The sequence below is a fragment of the Molossus molossus genome, unplaced genomic scaffold (assembly GCF_014108415.1).
Source record: "Molossus molossus isolate mMolMol1 unplaced genomic scaffold, mMolMol1.p scaffold_m16_p_10, whole genome shotgun sequence".
Classification (NCBI taxonomy): Eukaryota; Metazoa; Chordata; class Mammalia; order Chiroptera; family Molossidae; genus Molossus; species Molossus molossus.
In genome coordinates this window covers 102,963,994-102,979,145 of record NW_023425345.1, presented here as the reverse complement: position 1 = coordinate 102,979,145, position 15,152 = coordinate 102,963,994, and the positions used below count along the sequence as shown (strand labels likewise).

The 15,152-nt window shown below is 38.0% G+C and overlaps 1 protein-coding gene across 11 annotated transcripts in view; it reads right to left on the bottom strand.

Annotated features, from left to right (window-relative positions):
• N4BP2L2 (NEDD4 binding protein 2 like 2) overlaps positions 1–14,112 on the bottom strand; it is an 83,165-nt gene extending 69,053 nt beyond the window's left edge. For 6 of the 11 annotated variants that reach the window (XM_036251172.1, XM_036251169.1, XM_036251171.1 and 3 more), the window contains exons 1-3: positions 11,151–12,403; positions 4,401–4,525; positions 585–635 (exon numbers count right to left, since the gene is read on the bottom strand). In XM_036251172.1, coding sequence (XP_036107065.1) covers positions 585–635; positions 4,401–4,525; positions 11,151–12,403 — 1,429 coding nt within the window. Of the gene's footprint in view, positions 1–580; positions 636–4,400; positions 4,526–11,150; positions 12,404–13,948 lie in introns of those variants that run through there. The other 5 variants (XR_004958293.1, XR_004958292.1, XM_036251174.1 and 2 more) reach the window with 3 other exon arrangements.
• Between the last annotated feature and the right edge of the window lie 1,040 nt (positions 14,113–15,152).

Sequence of the window (15,152 nt, the reverse complement as noted above, 5' to 3'; positions counted from 1 at the left end):
TTTTAAAATTACAAATAATGCTTTTTGTGTATCGGGATGATGCTCTAACCAACTGAGCTACCTGGCCAGGGCACAAATAATGCTTCTGAAATAAGATTTATGTTTTAAAAAATGCTATGGATTTATCATTACTTACTGGGAAAATTTTATATACCAACTAGCTAAATACCACAGTTCAACTGACTTTGCGGTTATTTCATCTTGATAAATCTTGTATCCATCTGATACCAGACATAGTTATTAGAATATTATTGACTATAACCCCTATGCTGTATTTTAGAGCACCATGATTATTCTATAACAACCAATTTGTACATCTTAATCCCTTCACCTTTCTCACCCATCCCCCCAACTTCCCTCTCATCTGGCAACAGTTCAAAATGTTCTCTGTACCTATCAGTCTACTTCTGTTCTGCTTGTTCATTTATTTTATTTTTTAGATTCAAGTCCAGGAAGTGCAGAGAGTCCCAAACAAGATGAACCCACAGAGGCACACACCAAGACACATAATAATTAAAATGTAAAAGGTTAAAGACAAAGTTAGAATCTTAAAAGGAGCAAGAGAAAAGCAGTTAGTTACCTACAAGGGAGTTCCCATAATATTGTCCCGATCTCTGAACAAAAATTCTGCAGGCCTGAAGGGAGTGGCAAGAAATTTTTACAGTAATGAAAAGCAACGACCTACAACCAAGATTACTCTACCCAGTAAAACTTGTATTTCTTAGGACTATGACTCTCAAACTGGGAGATGAGATAGAATGGAACTTTTAAAAACTATGTCTCCCTATACTTACACCATCTCTTTCCCCATGAGGTGAGAGTCACTGCCACAGTGAGCCACTGTTATGACAGGAATGTGTACCCCATAGGTATAAACAGGCAAGAAATATAATTAAAAATTCATAATAAAATTTAAAAGGCTGAGGCAAAAGGCAACGATACAGAAGTTTTCTTGGGCTTTATAATTCAAACAGGTTGCGGGCTTGATCCCCCAGTAGGAGGCAGGAGGCAACCGATCAATGTTTTTCTCTCTCTCCAAAAAAAATCAATAAAAACATAATAATAAAGTATGCAATAAATATTTGTTGAAAAGAGAAATTCTGCCCTAAATATGGCATGCTTTAATTTCAAAATGTCTAATAATTGCTAGTTATCATTATCTGCAAAAGGTAGAAATTGTTTAGAAACCATTGTTTTGTTCAGCAGTATAATTCACATGGCATGAAAATTCTAGACTAGTTTAGCAAAGAAAAAAAATGTCGCACAAACAAGATTCCCAGTCCACCGAAGGTATACTGGCCCTGCCTATTGCTTTCTTCATTCTACTTATCACCTACTCCTATTCTCATAACTTTAGGCTAGTAACAGCAAACATTTTTGGTAATTACAATATCAACATTATTTTATTTGGGCAATAATCTCCTTTGACATTTTTTTTAGAAATATAAAAAAAACTAGTATTTTCATGCCACTCTAATATATTTGGAGAAATCCTAAAATGTCACAGAACCAATACTAGGAAATGCTAGTCTTACAATCAAACTTGTGTGACATTTAAACTTTTTTGTGAAACCATGGACTGCAACAGAGTGAAACTTTCCCTCAAAAGATCCTCCCTGAAATTTCTTACTCTGAAAATTGACAAAAAGAAAAGCATTTATCCTGTTTTTCCTGCACACACTGTACTTTAGGGTGACCCTAGTTGCTAGTCCTGGTTGACATAAGTTCTCATTACAGAATTCTAGCTACTAAAAACTGAAGAACAGTAGACCTAGAAAAATCACCATTTGCAACCCTTAATGAAAGAGCTGATTCAGGAAACATTTCATTGTTGAATAAAACCATCAGATATAAGGCTGATAGGGAGGGAACAGGCTGTCCCTATGAAGCTACTGATCATTCTTAGCATCACTAAAAATGGAATAACCAGACCTTGCTTATTCCCTGCGAAAAAAGTTGAACCTAATAAATCCTCCAGTCTAGAGCTAATTTCCATTCAAGGCAACACAGAAGAAAGAGGAACAAGTTAAATGGTTATAGAATTGCGGATGAAAAAGGGGCCACAAACTAAACCTAACAAGCCCAGGGGAGGCCTGCATGGTGGCTTTACAAACTAAGAGACCTAAAGTAACCACTTAGGATGGTCTGAAATTAAAACTTCCAAACTAAAAGCAAATCATGGTGGGTAGTCATGTCCTAGGCTGGTATCTTCTTGACAAAGATCAATCTTTACCTTAACTGAGCCTGACTATTGTCCTTTTGCATATACCATAACATGCCTTTGAGATGTCAGAGTAATCCCCCTTTTCCAGACCCCTCAGGGCACAATCTCCCACCAGAGCACAAGACCACAGAACCCCATTTTGTTATCATGTTCTCCCACATACCATCTCTATGTGCTATAAATGTTAACTGTTAACTATCCTATACCTACCAATGTAAAAGAAGTGTATGTCTATTGGTTTTCCCCACTCTGCTTTATCCCACCTCCCTAACCTATCACTAATGGATTTCATGTAACCCCCTACATCTTCCCCTTTGATTATGATGTATAAAATAAGTGGTAAGTCTGCTACTTTCCAGAGCATTTTCTCAATCTGTTAAGACCCTGCTTCCCAACAACTATAATCAGTTTGGCTCAAATAAACTCATAAAAATTCTTTGTTTGACATTTCTTACGTTGACACGGAAGCAAATAGACAGCTCTAGGATATAGGCAATTACATAGGACAAAAAGATAAGTTTCATGAACAAGTTAATGGTATGAGAATGAAAAGAGGGGAAATTGCTACGGATTAACAATTAAAAGAAACATAAAACCAAATGTACTGTAAGAACCTTGTTCAGATCCTGATTCAAACAAAACAACTGTAAACAAACAGTAAGACAGTAGGGGAAATTCGATTATAGATTGGGTGTTACATGGTGTCAAGGAAATCTTTTTTCCAGTGTAATGATGGCACTGTAGCTAAATAACATATTAAGCAAGAAGGTGCTTAATTTGAAATGCATAAAATATAATGTCTAGAATTGTTTAAAAATACTTCAGTCATTAGAAAAGGGGAGGAGTGAAAACAAAAAGAATAAAGCTAATATGGCAAAATCTTGGTAATTGATAATTCCGAGTGATGGGTATATGGGGTTCATTGTAATCTCTTGACTCTAGGTTTAAATTTTTTCTTAGTAAAATTAATTTGCCTAATCATCAATTAAAAAATAAATTAAGTTATACTTACATAGTTCTAGATCAAGTTTTCAATCTGACTGCAACATGAGAATATCTGGGTAACTTTTAAAAAAATACCAATGCTTGGATCTACTCCAGACCAACTAAACCAGAATCTCTGGGGCCAACTCAGGCATAGGTATGTGGTGTTGTTGTTTTTTCGGGGGGGGGGGGGGGGGTGGTGGTGGAGAGATGGGAGGGAAGGGTGGGGGTGGGGAGATTAAGAGAAGCACCTATTGATCGCCTACAACAGGCATTCCCACCACCCGGGAATCTAACCCACAACCTAGGTATATGCCCTGACCAGGAATCAAACCCACACATTTTTTTCTTCTTATCCTCACCTGAGGACATTTTTTTGTTCAGACTGAGTGGGAGGGGAAGGGAGGAAGAGAGAAAGAGAAACATCGACGTGAAAGGGACACTTCGAGTGGCTGCCACCAGCACAACCAACCAGGGCCAGGGCCAAACTGCAACCGAGGTATGTGCCCTTAGTGGGAACCGAACCCAGGTGTCTCTGGACCGCAGGCCGATGCTCTAACCGCTGAGCCAAACCCGCAACTTTTTGATGTATGGGGTGACACTCCAACCAAATGAGCAACCCAGGACAAGGGCCAGACATACTTTTTTTAAAAAAGGTCCCCAAGTAATCCAAATGTGCAGCCAAGATTAAGAACCACTATTCCAAGGTGGAAAAAAGAAAAGAAAAATTTGACCCATGTGCCTCTAAAAAATGTATTAAATAGATTTTTCATGGAGTTAATATCATGAGAAAAATTTTAATATTCACAGGCATTGTATTAAGCCCTAGAAAATATTAACATTCTTAGGGAAATAACTTTTGGGAATACATAACTATAGTATCAGAGTTCTCTGAATTTATTCAAGAGATATAAAATAAAGCCTACCAAAATATCCCACCCCTCTATTTTATCAGTTTATACTGGTACACTACTTAACAGTTTACAAAATATTCTATCTAAATTCTCTGATTTTTCACAACAACCTTGCAAGTATCACTGCTTCTAATATGTGAAAAAATCTGAGTTTCAAAGCTGTTCAAACAGCTTATGAAAGTCATTCAGCTGGTTAAATTCAAGTCAAGAATAAAAAGTCCAGGTCTTCTGACTCCTAGTCAAATATTCTATCCCAGGAGACCTGGCCCAAAACAAACCTCTGTTCTGGTTCCAGTCATGGGCATCACCAAGTTGATTAACATTATACCTGTACCCATCTTGATGGTGAAAATAGTCATCAGTGCTGAACACAATGCCATCACGACTCTGCCCAAGCAGAATTCTGTTAATAAAAGAAATCATAAAATGCCATTTATAAAATCTATAGCCATCAGAAATAAGCCACACAGGAAAGATTAAATGAATTTTGGGTACATACCTATAAGTATATTGCAAACAGAATAGCAGAGGAGCTGAACCGTAAAAAGCTTTCAGATTTCAAATATCACATCACACTTATATCTACATAATTATATATAGTTAGTAGCAAAAACATTTTTAAAGCGGCATTTCTATTAAAACTTTAAAAAACAGTCAACCAATCCCAAAATTATGTCAACTACTATCCATGTTTAAACTTTAATGAATTGTATTTGGTGTCTAAAATTGCCTACATTTAATGCAGCAGGTAACCTAAAAGGAAAGTAAGCCTAAGCAAGCAATTCATCTATGGAAAAATATTTAACCCAAGACAGCTTTGATAAATTCATTTCCACAAAGTACAAACACAAAACTAACAAGTAGGAATCAGAAATAGCTTGAAACTTAAGGTTATAAAACAACTGGTGATCCTCCACAGTATAATCAAACTTCAGATTTTTAAGAGATTAAATTACTAAATGAAATAACAACACTAAATAAAGAACACTCTCAAAACAAGTCAATGGCAAGCAAGCTTTATTCTCACAATATGATTATCTTAAATTTCTAAGTAGAGAAATTAACAAGCATTCAAGAGTGTCAAAGAATTTCCATAACTAGTGATTCAAGAGAGACAGGTACTGCTGAGAAAGGGGAATGATTTGGATCCACCAATAACAATAGTATTTCGTTATTTTTATCCTCTCTCTTAACCATTAGGCAACTGGTTATGGTTCTATAATTTTCTGACAGGAGGAGAGGAGTAGAGGGTGGGAGAAGAGATTGAGAGTATAAGAATATTGTCCTGAGATGATTCAAGAATATGTACTTTCTCATAAAAAATAGTAAAAGGATTTCAACAACTACAATAAACCCCTTTCCTCAGTACAATAAAATCGTATATATTTTATAAAAATAGAATTGCATACATTGAAATACTTTTTAAATATGCATTTTCACTCAGAATTATAAACTACTTCAAACAAACCAAATGAAAGTAAATTTTTTGAATTTGTTTGGGAAACTGATATTGGATTTCCTTTTCATTTCTAAAATATGTTTTGCCCTGTCCAGTTTGGTTCAGTGGTTATAGCGTCAGCCCGCAGACCAATGAGTCACGGGTTTGATTCTGGTCAAGGGCACGTACCTTGGTTGCGGTTCCTCCCTGGGCTCTGATCGGGGTCATGCAGGAGGCAACCAGCTGATGTGCTTCTCTTGCATTGATGTGTGTGTGTCTCTCTCCCTTCCTCCCACTCTATATGAAGAAAAATGGAAAAATATCCTCAGGTGAGGATTAAAAAAATAAATAAATATGTTTTTATTGACTTTAGAGAGAGAGGAAGGGAAAGGGAGAGAGAGAAAAACATCAATGAGAGAGAAACAGATCAGCTGCCTCCTGCATGCCTTGTATTGGGGATCCAGGCAGCAACTCAGGCATGTGTCCTGACCAGAAATCGAACTGGGGACTTCTAGGTACATGGGACAATGCTCAACCAAGTGAGCCACACCAGCCAGGCTGGATTTCATTTTAAGCAGCCGTAATCTTTCCAAAATATTTCCATCTACTGTATCTTATTTGCTTATACAGATAACCTAGAACATATAAATGCTGTATTAGTATTTATATCCAAAGCTCAATCTTCTAAAAAAAAATCTGAACCATACAATATCTAATTATATTTAACAGTATCAGAAGACCAAAACCATCTCTACGTAGATACCCTGTTTCACTTTTTTTTTTTCCTGTTCTATAACTTGATTAGCAGGTAAATTTTCAGATGTTAATAATATTATACTACAAGAGCACAGTGGCTTCTGTGTCTAAGAAATGTTTAACCTCACTCAAATTAAAAAAAAAAAAAAAAAAAGGGTGGTGGGGGAGAGTAAATTAATTTACATCATTAACAAAGTCAACATTAAAAATGAATATAACTTTATGAAGAACATCTTTAATATATAAATAAATCATAATTGTAACAAATGTTTAGCTTGGAGAGACTTTTTCCTCCCTGAATTATCTCAAACCATGAGGCTTTATTTTGAGAACTTATATTTTAAAAATGCTTATATCAATCCAAATATATCTGATGTCATACCAACCACTTGAACAAAAAATAAATTATTTAAATTCTTACAAGTCAGATACTAAAATGGATTCTCAGAACGTCAAAATTTAGAACTCTGAAAAAAAATCAAGTATCTAATAAAAAATCTCATTTAATTATCACAATCACCTTGGTAATTTGATATTAAACAAATTAGAAAAGAAAGTAATTTCAGAAATCCAGGCCACCAGAGTTACATAAATAGTAGTAGGAGAGCCAAAACCATTTGGCTCACAATGGTCCCCAACTCCTGGTATTCACATCCTTGTATAATCCCCTCCTTGAGTGTGGGTTGCAGTCAGAGGCTACAGCTTCTAATAGAACATGGCAGAGGTGATGAAATGTTGATTCCAAGATTAGGTTACTGAAAAACAGTAGCTTCTGTTTTGGGCTCAGGGCTGGCTCACTTTCTCTCATCAACTTGTGAATGGAGAGAGGTGCAAGTAGCAAAGAACTGAGGGAGACTCCCGTCTATTGCCTCAATCCAAAAAGGAACTGAGTCTTGTCAACAACTTCATCACAGACCTTCCAAGCAGATCTTCCCTAAGACAAGCCTTTCAGGTCAGAACACAACATCTTGACCACAGCATGTTAGAGACCTTGAACCAGAGCCACCCTGATTTCTGTCCTTCAGAAACTGTGAGACAATAAATGGCCCTGGCCGGTTTGGCTCAGTGGTTGGAGCGCTGGCCTGCGGACCAGAGTCCCGGGTTCCGTTCCCGCTAGGGGCACGTACCAAAAAAAAAAAAGGACTTGACAATAAATGTTTGTTGCTTTCACAACTCAGTTTTAGGGTAATTTGTTACAAAGCCATAGATAACTGATGCACTATGTGCTTATACTTTTTTTTAATCCTCACCCGAGGATACTTTCTCCATTGATTTTTAGAGAGTGAGAGGGAGGGAGGGTAGGGAGGAGAGAAAGAAACACTGAGGTGAGAGAGACACATTAATTGGTTGCCTCCCACACTGGCTCTGACCAGGGTTGAGGATTGAACCTGCAACCCTTTGGTCTGCAGGATGACGCTCCAACCACTATGCCACACCGGCCAGGGCTGTGCTTATACTTTTTCACTTAAGAAACAATCCTGTTCTTTCAACCCTATTTTGGGAATTCCCAAAATGGCCTACTATGAGAGCTAATTTTCACGGTTCATTTTTTAAATTTCTAAAGACTGTACATTATTTTCTTAAACACATCCATGTGCATTTAAAAATAGAAGTGATTTTCCCAGAAAAATCGGAGCAAAACTGACACTTCATGAACCCTTTACCTCCTTATGTATTGAGTGGCTTAGTACCCCTAGCCCAAGACCACTTTATTCTCTGCACACTCATTCAATTAAGAATAAAGATCTACATAAGGAAAGGCAAATCTTTCCTCTGGAGTTTAAATCAAGATCTCCCCCAAAGCAGGGGGGTGGGATATCTTCCCATTTCTCTTTAAACTATGATAAATGTAGTAATTTCCCATGCTATTGTAACAAATCACCACATACTTAGTGGCTTAAAATAATACAGATTTATTATCTTTTTAGTTCTGAAGGTCAGTTGTCCAAAATCAGTTTCACTGAGCTAAAATAAAGGTGTGGCAGACTGGCATTCCTCCTGGAGGCCCTAAAGGAGAATCTGTTTCCTTGCCCTTTCCATCTTCTAAAGGACACCTCAAGTACCTTAAATCACAATCCCTTCTTTCATCTTCAAAGCCAGCATTGTAGCATCTTCTGTCCTCTCTGAAAAGTGCTTCTATTATCTTTGATCTCTGATCAACTCCAGACACTTTGCTAATATAATGAAATTAGTGGCTTGTTTATGAAAATATACTCTCACTGGTGAAATCAGTAGAGTATAAAAAATGTGGGTTAGCTAAAATATTTTAGATTCATCCCTCCTCTTTGCATGAATAGCGTTTAAGAAGCTAGCAAAATCTACAGATCACATCCCTGGGAATGACACTCAACACTTGATCCCTAAATGTTCTGGGTCCATCCATTGAGTCAGAGGATTATGTTTGGCTGTTGCCAACTATAGTGGTAACAGAATTCTACCTCTAGAATATTGCTGAAATTGCCTCAAATGAACCTTTCATCAAAGTGCTGTCAGTTTGCCTAAGTGGATAAAGAGCTGGCACTTTAGCTAACTCATAAATATTTCACGTCTATACTTGTGTCAGAATTTAATCTTAGGCTGATTTCATTAAAATGTGTTAACAAAGTTGTGGATAAACAACTAAGCCTCAGCCACTTATAACCACGTGGCTTAAGTCAATTATCAATAAATAGAAAGGTAAAGTATTGTGTGCAGCTTATGCTACATGCAGAGTAGTAAAGGCAAATATGAGAGTTCAGAAGGATTACTGAGGGCTGAGATAAGCCAAAACCTCGAAAAGAGGAAGCATTTAAAGAGAACCTTTGAATAAGGCAAGTCCTGAGGACAATGAGTTAACAAGTATTATGTCTCCAGCAGTGGAGGGCAGGTACCAGTTCAAGGGCAGACAGATATGAAGATGGAGAGGTAGATAAGGACTAAATTAAGGAAAAAGAGGGCTTGAGTAATTCCCCAAAGAATTTGAACTTTATCTAACCCCCTACACTCATTACCATATATCCATACAAAATAATACTATCTTTTAGTTTAGTGCTCCAAATCAGCTCAACTCTGATCTACCAAATCTTTGCTTTCTTCATTGCTTATTCTGAAAGCTAACTCCTATGTGAAGCCATTCCTCACCAGAGTATGCAGCTTTGTATCGAATCCCAAACAATCCTACTTCATTCAAAAATTGTTGACTTAATGATATTCCTGCTTCTTTAACCAAGCTCCTCCAAGTCACACACAGGGCTACTCATGCATTAGATACCAAAGTGAAGGAGCAGGGAAGAAATACACTATCATTTATAGTTCCCTTTTACTAGTTTCAGGAAATTCTCCAAAGCCTCTTAAGCTGAATTTATTCTTTAGCCTCTGCTTCTATAAAATGAAAAAAATACAACCCATCTCCCAAGATTTTTATATATGAAAATACTCTGTAAATTGCAAATTATGACACAAATGGTAATTTCTATTATAACTTCCATTCTTATAACATATACGTACCTAATCCAATACACATATTACATATAACTTTTATCATCTCCCACTCTAACTATCTTCCTGAAATTATAATGAATTACCACTACTTTATTCACCTTCAGTTTCAACATGTCAGCCCAAATTTCTTTCTATGTTTATTCTGGATCTTAGTCAGCTGTCCTAATCAGAAGATCCCTTGATCAAAATTTCAAATAATATTTTTCTCTGATATTATATTCTAAATTTAGAAGAATGCCCATGTTTGTGACAACTTCACTCTTAATTTCTATAATTTCCAAAGTGCTGAAATTTCATCTTTACTAAAGAGGAATCAAAATGCAAAGACCTAAATTTACATTCATTTACAAGGATCATAGCTTACAATCTAGTTTGAAACGTCTATATCAAGAATTCAATCTTTCTTCTAAAGAAACTTTAGTGTAGATTGTTCAGGTTGTCTTGCAAGTAAATATAAAACATTTACAAAATAGTTCCTTGGAATTTTTTATCCTCACCCAGAAATACCACATAAATTTTCTTTTTCTATTTACCTGGCATAAATCATCAATCATCCTACATAAGCTGTAAAAAATTTGTATTGTCTTTCTTTGTATTATTTTTTACAACTGCACAAATGTATTCGAGTGCAACAATATTAAAAAAAAAAAAAAAGGTAAACAAAAACATGAATTTGAAATAGTTTTCTCATAGATAAAACACCACCAGTTCTAACTCCATTAATTCAAACAGGGATGGGCAAAAGTAGGTTTACAAGTTGTGAGTACAAGAAAATTTATTTTGTATTATTTATTAATTATTGTATTATTTTTCCATACGAACTGTAAACCTACTTTTGTTCACTTTAAACGCCTTAAATTAAAAAAAAAAAAAAAAAAAAAGGGTTCCCTCTGCCAGTCAACGGTATGAACAGGGCACAGTGCTTGAAGCATGCTCAAAATTCCTTTCCTTAGGTTATCTCATTTTCTTCTCAGGTATTACTCATTCTATCAACAGAGAGCAAAACCTGTCCATGGTCATAAAGTGAAATAACTGAGTCAAGCCCAAGTCTTCTTAAATAGATGACATAAAAGTGAAGGCCAGAACAGTTCTCAAATAACATTTGCTTTCACCAATGTCACAGTTTTACAGTGTATCTATTATTAAAGGCCTTAGCAAATTCTTAATACAGATATGCCAAATCGCCCTTCCTCCATCAGAAAACATCCTTTTAAAATATTTACTGTCAGATGCCATTCTCAAGAATAACAAAAATTTTCTACTAGAAACATGAAAGCATTTGTCACTGATTACAACTATCATCTACGATTTTCATGTAATGAATTACCAAGTTCACTAGGTAGCCTTTACTTACCGAGATAACGTTGTTTTCCCAGAACCAGGCAAGCCTCTTAAAAGAATAAGTAACTTCTGCAATTTATTTAACTTTTCCTCTTGAAACTGTTGGTTCATAAACCTGTCTGTTGTAATACCCTTGTCCATAAAAGAATCTTTCCAGCATCTTTCACTGGTTTCACAGAAACCATTACTCATATATCCATCTTGAACAGTGTAGCCACTTCCATAGGGAATATCACTACTGATATTCTCACTACAGTTAGTATATTCACTGTTCCGATCAAAAGGCAAACAATTCCAATTAACATGGCTATTTATGTAACATCCATTTTGAATCGGAGAGCAATTTTGAGGATGGAAAGTATTTGATGGTAGATTTGGTAGAGCACTGAATCTTTGTACATTTAAATGATAGTTAGAACTGGGAAGTGGAGGACCTCGGGGTACTATAAAAGAATGCACTGATTGCCATTCAGGCCTAAAGGAAGTAAAGGACACATCACAAAATGTAGGTATTACTTGTCCATGACAAGGATATTTGCCTGGCTCATTCCCCACGTACTGTTGATAACCACAATGTAACTGAGCATTAGTAAGATCTCTTTTCCTTTCTTCTTCATATTTGATCAAATCATTATTATGGCCCTGATAATATGAAATAAATTGTTCCTCAGAAGGTTCGGGTTCCTGACAACTGCCTTCCAAATCATTTTTTTCATTTTCAAGCTCTTCAATTTCTTTGTAAAACTGGAATAATTCATTATCAATCTCTGAATTTTTGCAGTTAAATTTCCGTTTCTCTTCTCGTCTTCCTTTGCCATCTATACCATTGATAGTGTCTGCTTGATTACTCCTTTCATTACTTTTCTTTTCCTCAGTGGGTTTGTACATGGGTCCTATAAATGCTTTACTTGTGCTATATATCTCATCATCTGTGGATACCAATGGAGGACTTGCAGCATGTAAAACTTGTGAGTCAGTGGACTCATTAACAGCTGGTCTATTAGCAGGCATCTCACCATGCACAGGTTTCAGCAAATTTTTAGTTTTGGCTTTGTCCTCCTGAGGAGAACTCTGTCCTCTGACATCAGTGATGGTCAAAGGGATCCAATCATTTTCAGCTTTCTCTTGGACTCTGTGAAAATTAGAACTACCATGATGGGGGAAAACAAAAGACTCTTTAGTTGACTTCAATTTTTTATAGCATGGTTCACGTGTCAGTTCTTCCCCATGTCCCAAGGATTTAGCTTCAATTTCACCATAAGGCATCTGAGGAGCACAAAAATCATACAATTAAGAGCTAATATTTAAAAAACCTAAACAAAAGTTACTTCAGAAAACAGGAAAACTGAAAAAGGTATTTAAATTTGTAATACTAAATGGTAACATTTTCCCAAAATACAAAAATTATAAAATTGTACTTTTATAGCCACTTACTATTTAAGTATCGTTATAACATAATTTAAGAAAGGGGTCTCATTGAAGGAACGTAAGTGTTTTTTAAAAAAGATATGCCTCACCTTTAATCTAAATAACACATTACTGAATTTAGAGAACTTAAAAAACTTAGTAAGTTTGGAAAGTTGAATAAATAATATACATTTTGATGATACAGATACACAGCTGTGTACTAGGGAGAGTAAATCTGCCAACAAAATTGACACATATCCAAACTGGCTGCAATAAACTGCATCATAAACGTCTTCTATTTAAAACTACGATGTCCTGCCCTGGCGGGTTTGGCTGAGCGGTTAGAGCGTTAGCCTGCGGTCCAGAGAGACCCGGGTCCGGGTCCAGTTCCGCTAAGGGCACGTACCTCGGTCGCAGTTTGTCCCCGGCCCTGATTGGGTCGTGTGGGTGGCAACCACTCCATGTGTCCCTTTCACATAGATGTTTCTCTCTCTCTCTCCCTCCCACTCTATCTGAACAAAATATCGAAAAATGTCCTCAGGTGAGGATAAAAGTAAATAAATAAATAAAACTACAATGTCCTTAGGATTGAAGGGATCCTGCCCTCTAACCTCAGACAAGCACATCTTCTTAGCTATCAAATGCCAAGTAAATGGAAAACGCCAGTCTTTGTGAGCTCCATTCCCGCCAGTTTGAAAAAGTGGTTTCGAAACGGGTGTTCTGCACTCACTTAAAAGAAAAAAAATACTTCAGCTGCACTGGAAATGACGCAAATATGTCATCTTTGTTTCAGAAGAACTTCTGGCAACTCCCCAAATCAAAGTGCTCCTCTTTTCCAGAGGGTCGGTGCATCTCAAAGATAAACTCTGCTTCCCTTGACATTTCTGAGGGGCCCTCAATAATACAATCGAAAGCCTGCTTTGCTCAGTCATTCTTCGTTCTGCCCGCTCTCTGGTGCTCCTCTAACACGAAGAAAAAGGAAAGGGCATAAAGGTGAACAGAGAACGGTACGATAGGTCTGAGGCTGCTGGAGGAAGACACATGGGTCAAGAACGCCGAACTCCCGGAACAGCCGCAAATCAGCCACCTCTCGGCTCCTCGTTTCCTGATTGCAAACGTCGGAAACGTGCCAGGAAGAGACGCGGTGGATCGTGGTAACGAAGCGCGGCCTGCACTCAAAGTGCGCCCCACGGCCTCCCGGGAGGCCGGGCAAAAGCGCGCCACTGCTTCCTCGTTCCAGCGGAAACAAGTTTAGGTTCTGCCGAGAACTCGTTCATAGCTAATGGAAGGGTCTGACCAAGTGCCGGCAAGCATGCACATCGCCGACGTTAGAAGGAAAAAATGAAAACGTTACCACCACCACCCCCCCCACACACACATTTAAAGTGTGTTTACTCACCTTACCCCACAGCTCCGCATTGACCTTCGCCTCCCAATAAAACCGTCTTCTGGAAAGACACGGGACGTGGTCTCTGAGACGTTGAAAGAAACGCCCAAACACGACCCCAAAACAGGAACCTTGAGGAACAGAACACCCACTGCTGAAGCTCCAGGCGACGAGCCACACCTTAGCGCGCAAAATGGCGGCCACCTCACAATGACCCGGAAGACGTCGCGGACTCTTTCTGGGCATTGTGGGAATTGAAGTCCGGCGTCACGCAGGTCTGCAGGTCTCTGCGGCAAAGACTGGTCTCCCAGAATCCACTGTGTCATAGACGCGCGCATTTGACGTAAAACTTAACCCAGAACTGGTTCTTATAACTGGAGCGGCGAAGTTATTAGAAACTTGAACTTCGGCTAAATACACAGCGTCGTGCTGTGGGATTCATCACTAAAGGAGAGAAGAATGTGAGCCTCAAAAATAAACGTAGGCGGCTCTCCAAGCTTTTAAGGCTTTTCAAAACAAAGAATCAGTGTTTTGCCCTGGCTGGTTTGGCTCAGCGGTTAGATCGTCTGCCTGTGGTCCAGAGAGACCTGGGTTCGGTTCCGCTAAGGGCGTGTGCTTCGGTTGCGGTTTGTCCCCGGCCCTGGTTGGGTTGTGCGGGTGGCAGCCACTCGATGTGTCCCTTTCACGTGGATGTTTCTCTCTCTTCCTCTCTCTCCCTCCCGCTCTGTCTGAATAAAAAAAATGGAAAAATGTCCTCAGGTGAGGATTAAAAAAAAAAAAAAGAAGAATCAGGTTTTTCAAGTGGAACAACGTGATATCGCAAAGGAGGGCTGCCCACGTTTTTAGGAAAAACCACTCAGTAATTGCAGGCGCCTGTTCTTCCACTGACACAGAGCCTTCACAACAGATAAAAATGCTTGTGAGAAAATCACGTAGCGTCATGTATGTGTTTTGTTTTAGGAGATAAAGACCAATTACTGAGTTTTCCCATTAAAAAGTCACAGCCCTGGCCAGTTTTGCTCAGCGGTTAGAGCTCAGCCTGCGGTCCAGAGAGTCCTGGGTTGGATTCCTGCCAAGGGCATGTACCTCGGTTGCGGTTTGTCCCTGCCTGGGTTGGAGTCCTCCGTTTGGCAACCAGTCCACGTTTCTTGCTCTCTCCCCATCTCACTCTTTCTGAAGATAAATGTTAAAAAAAAAAAAAAAAAAGTCAGTAAAAGAAAA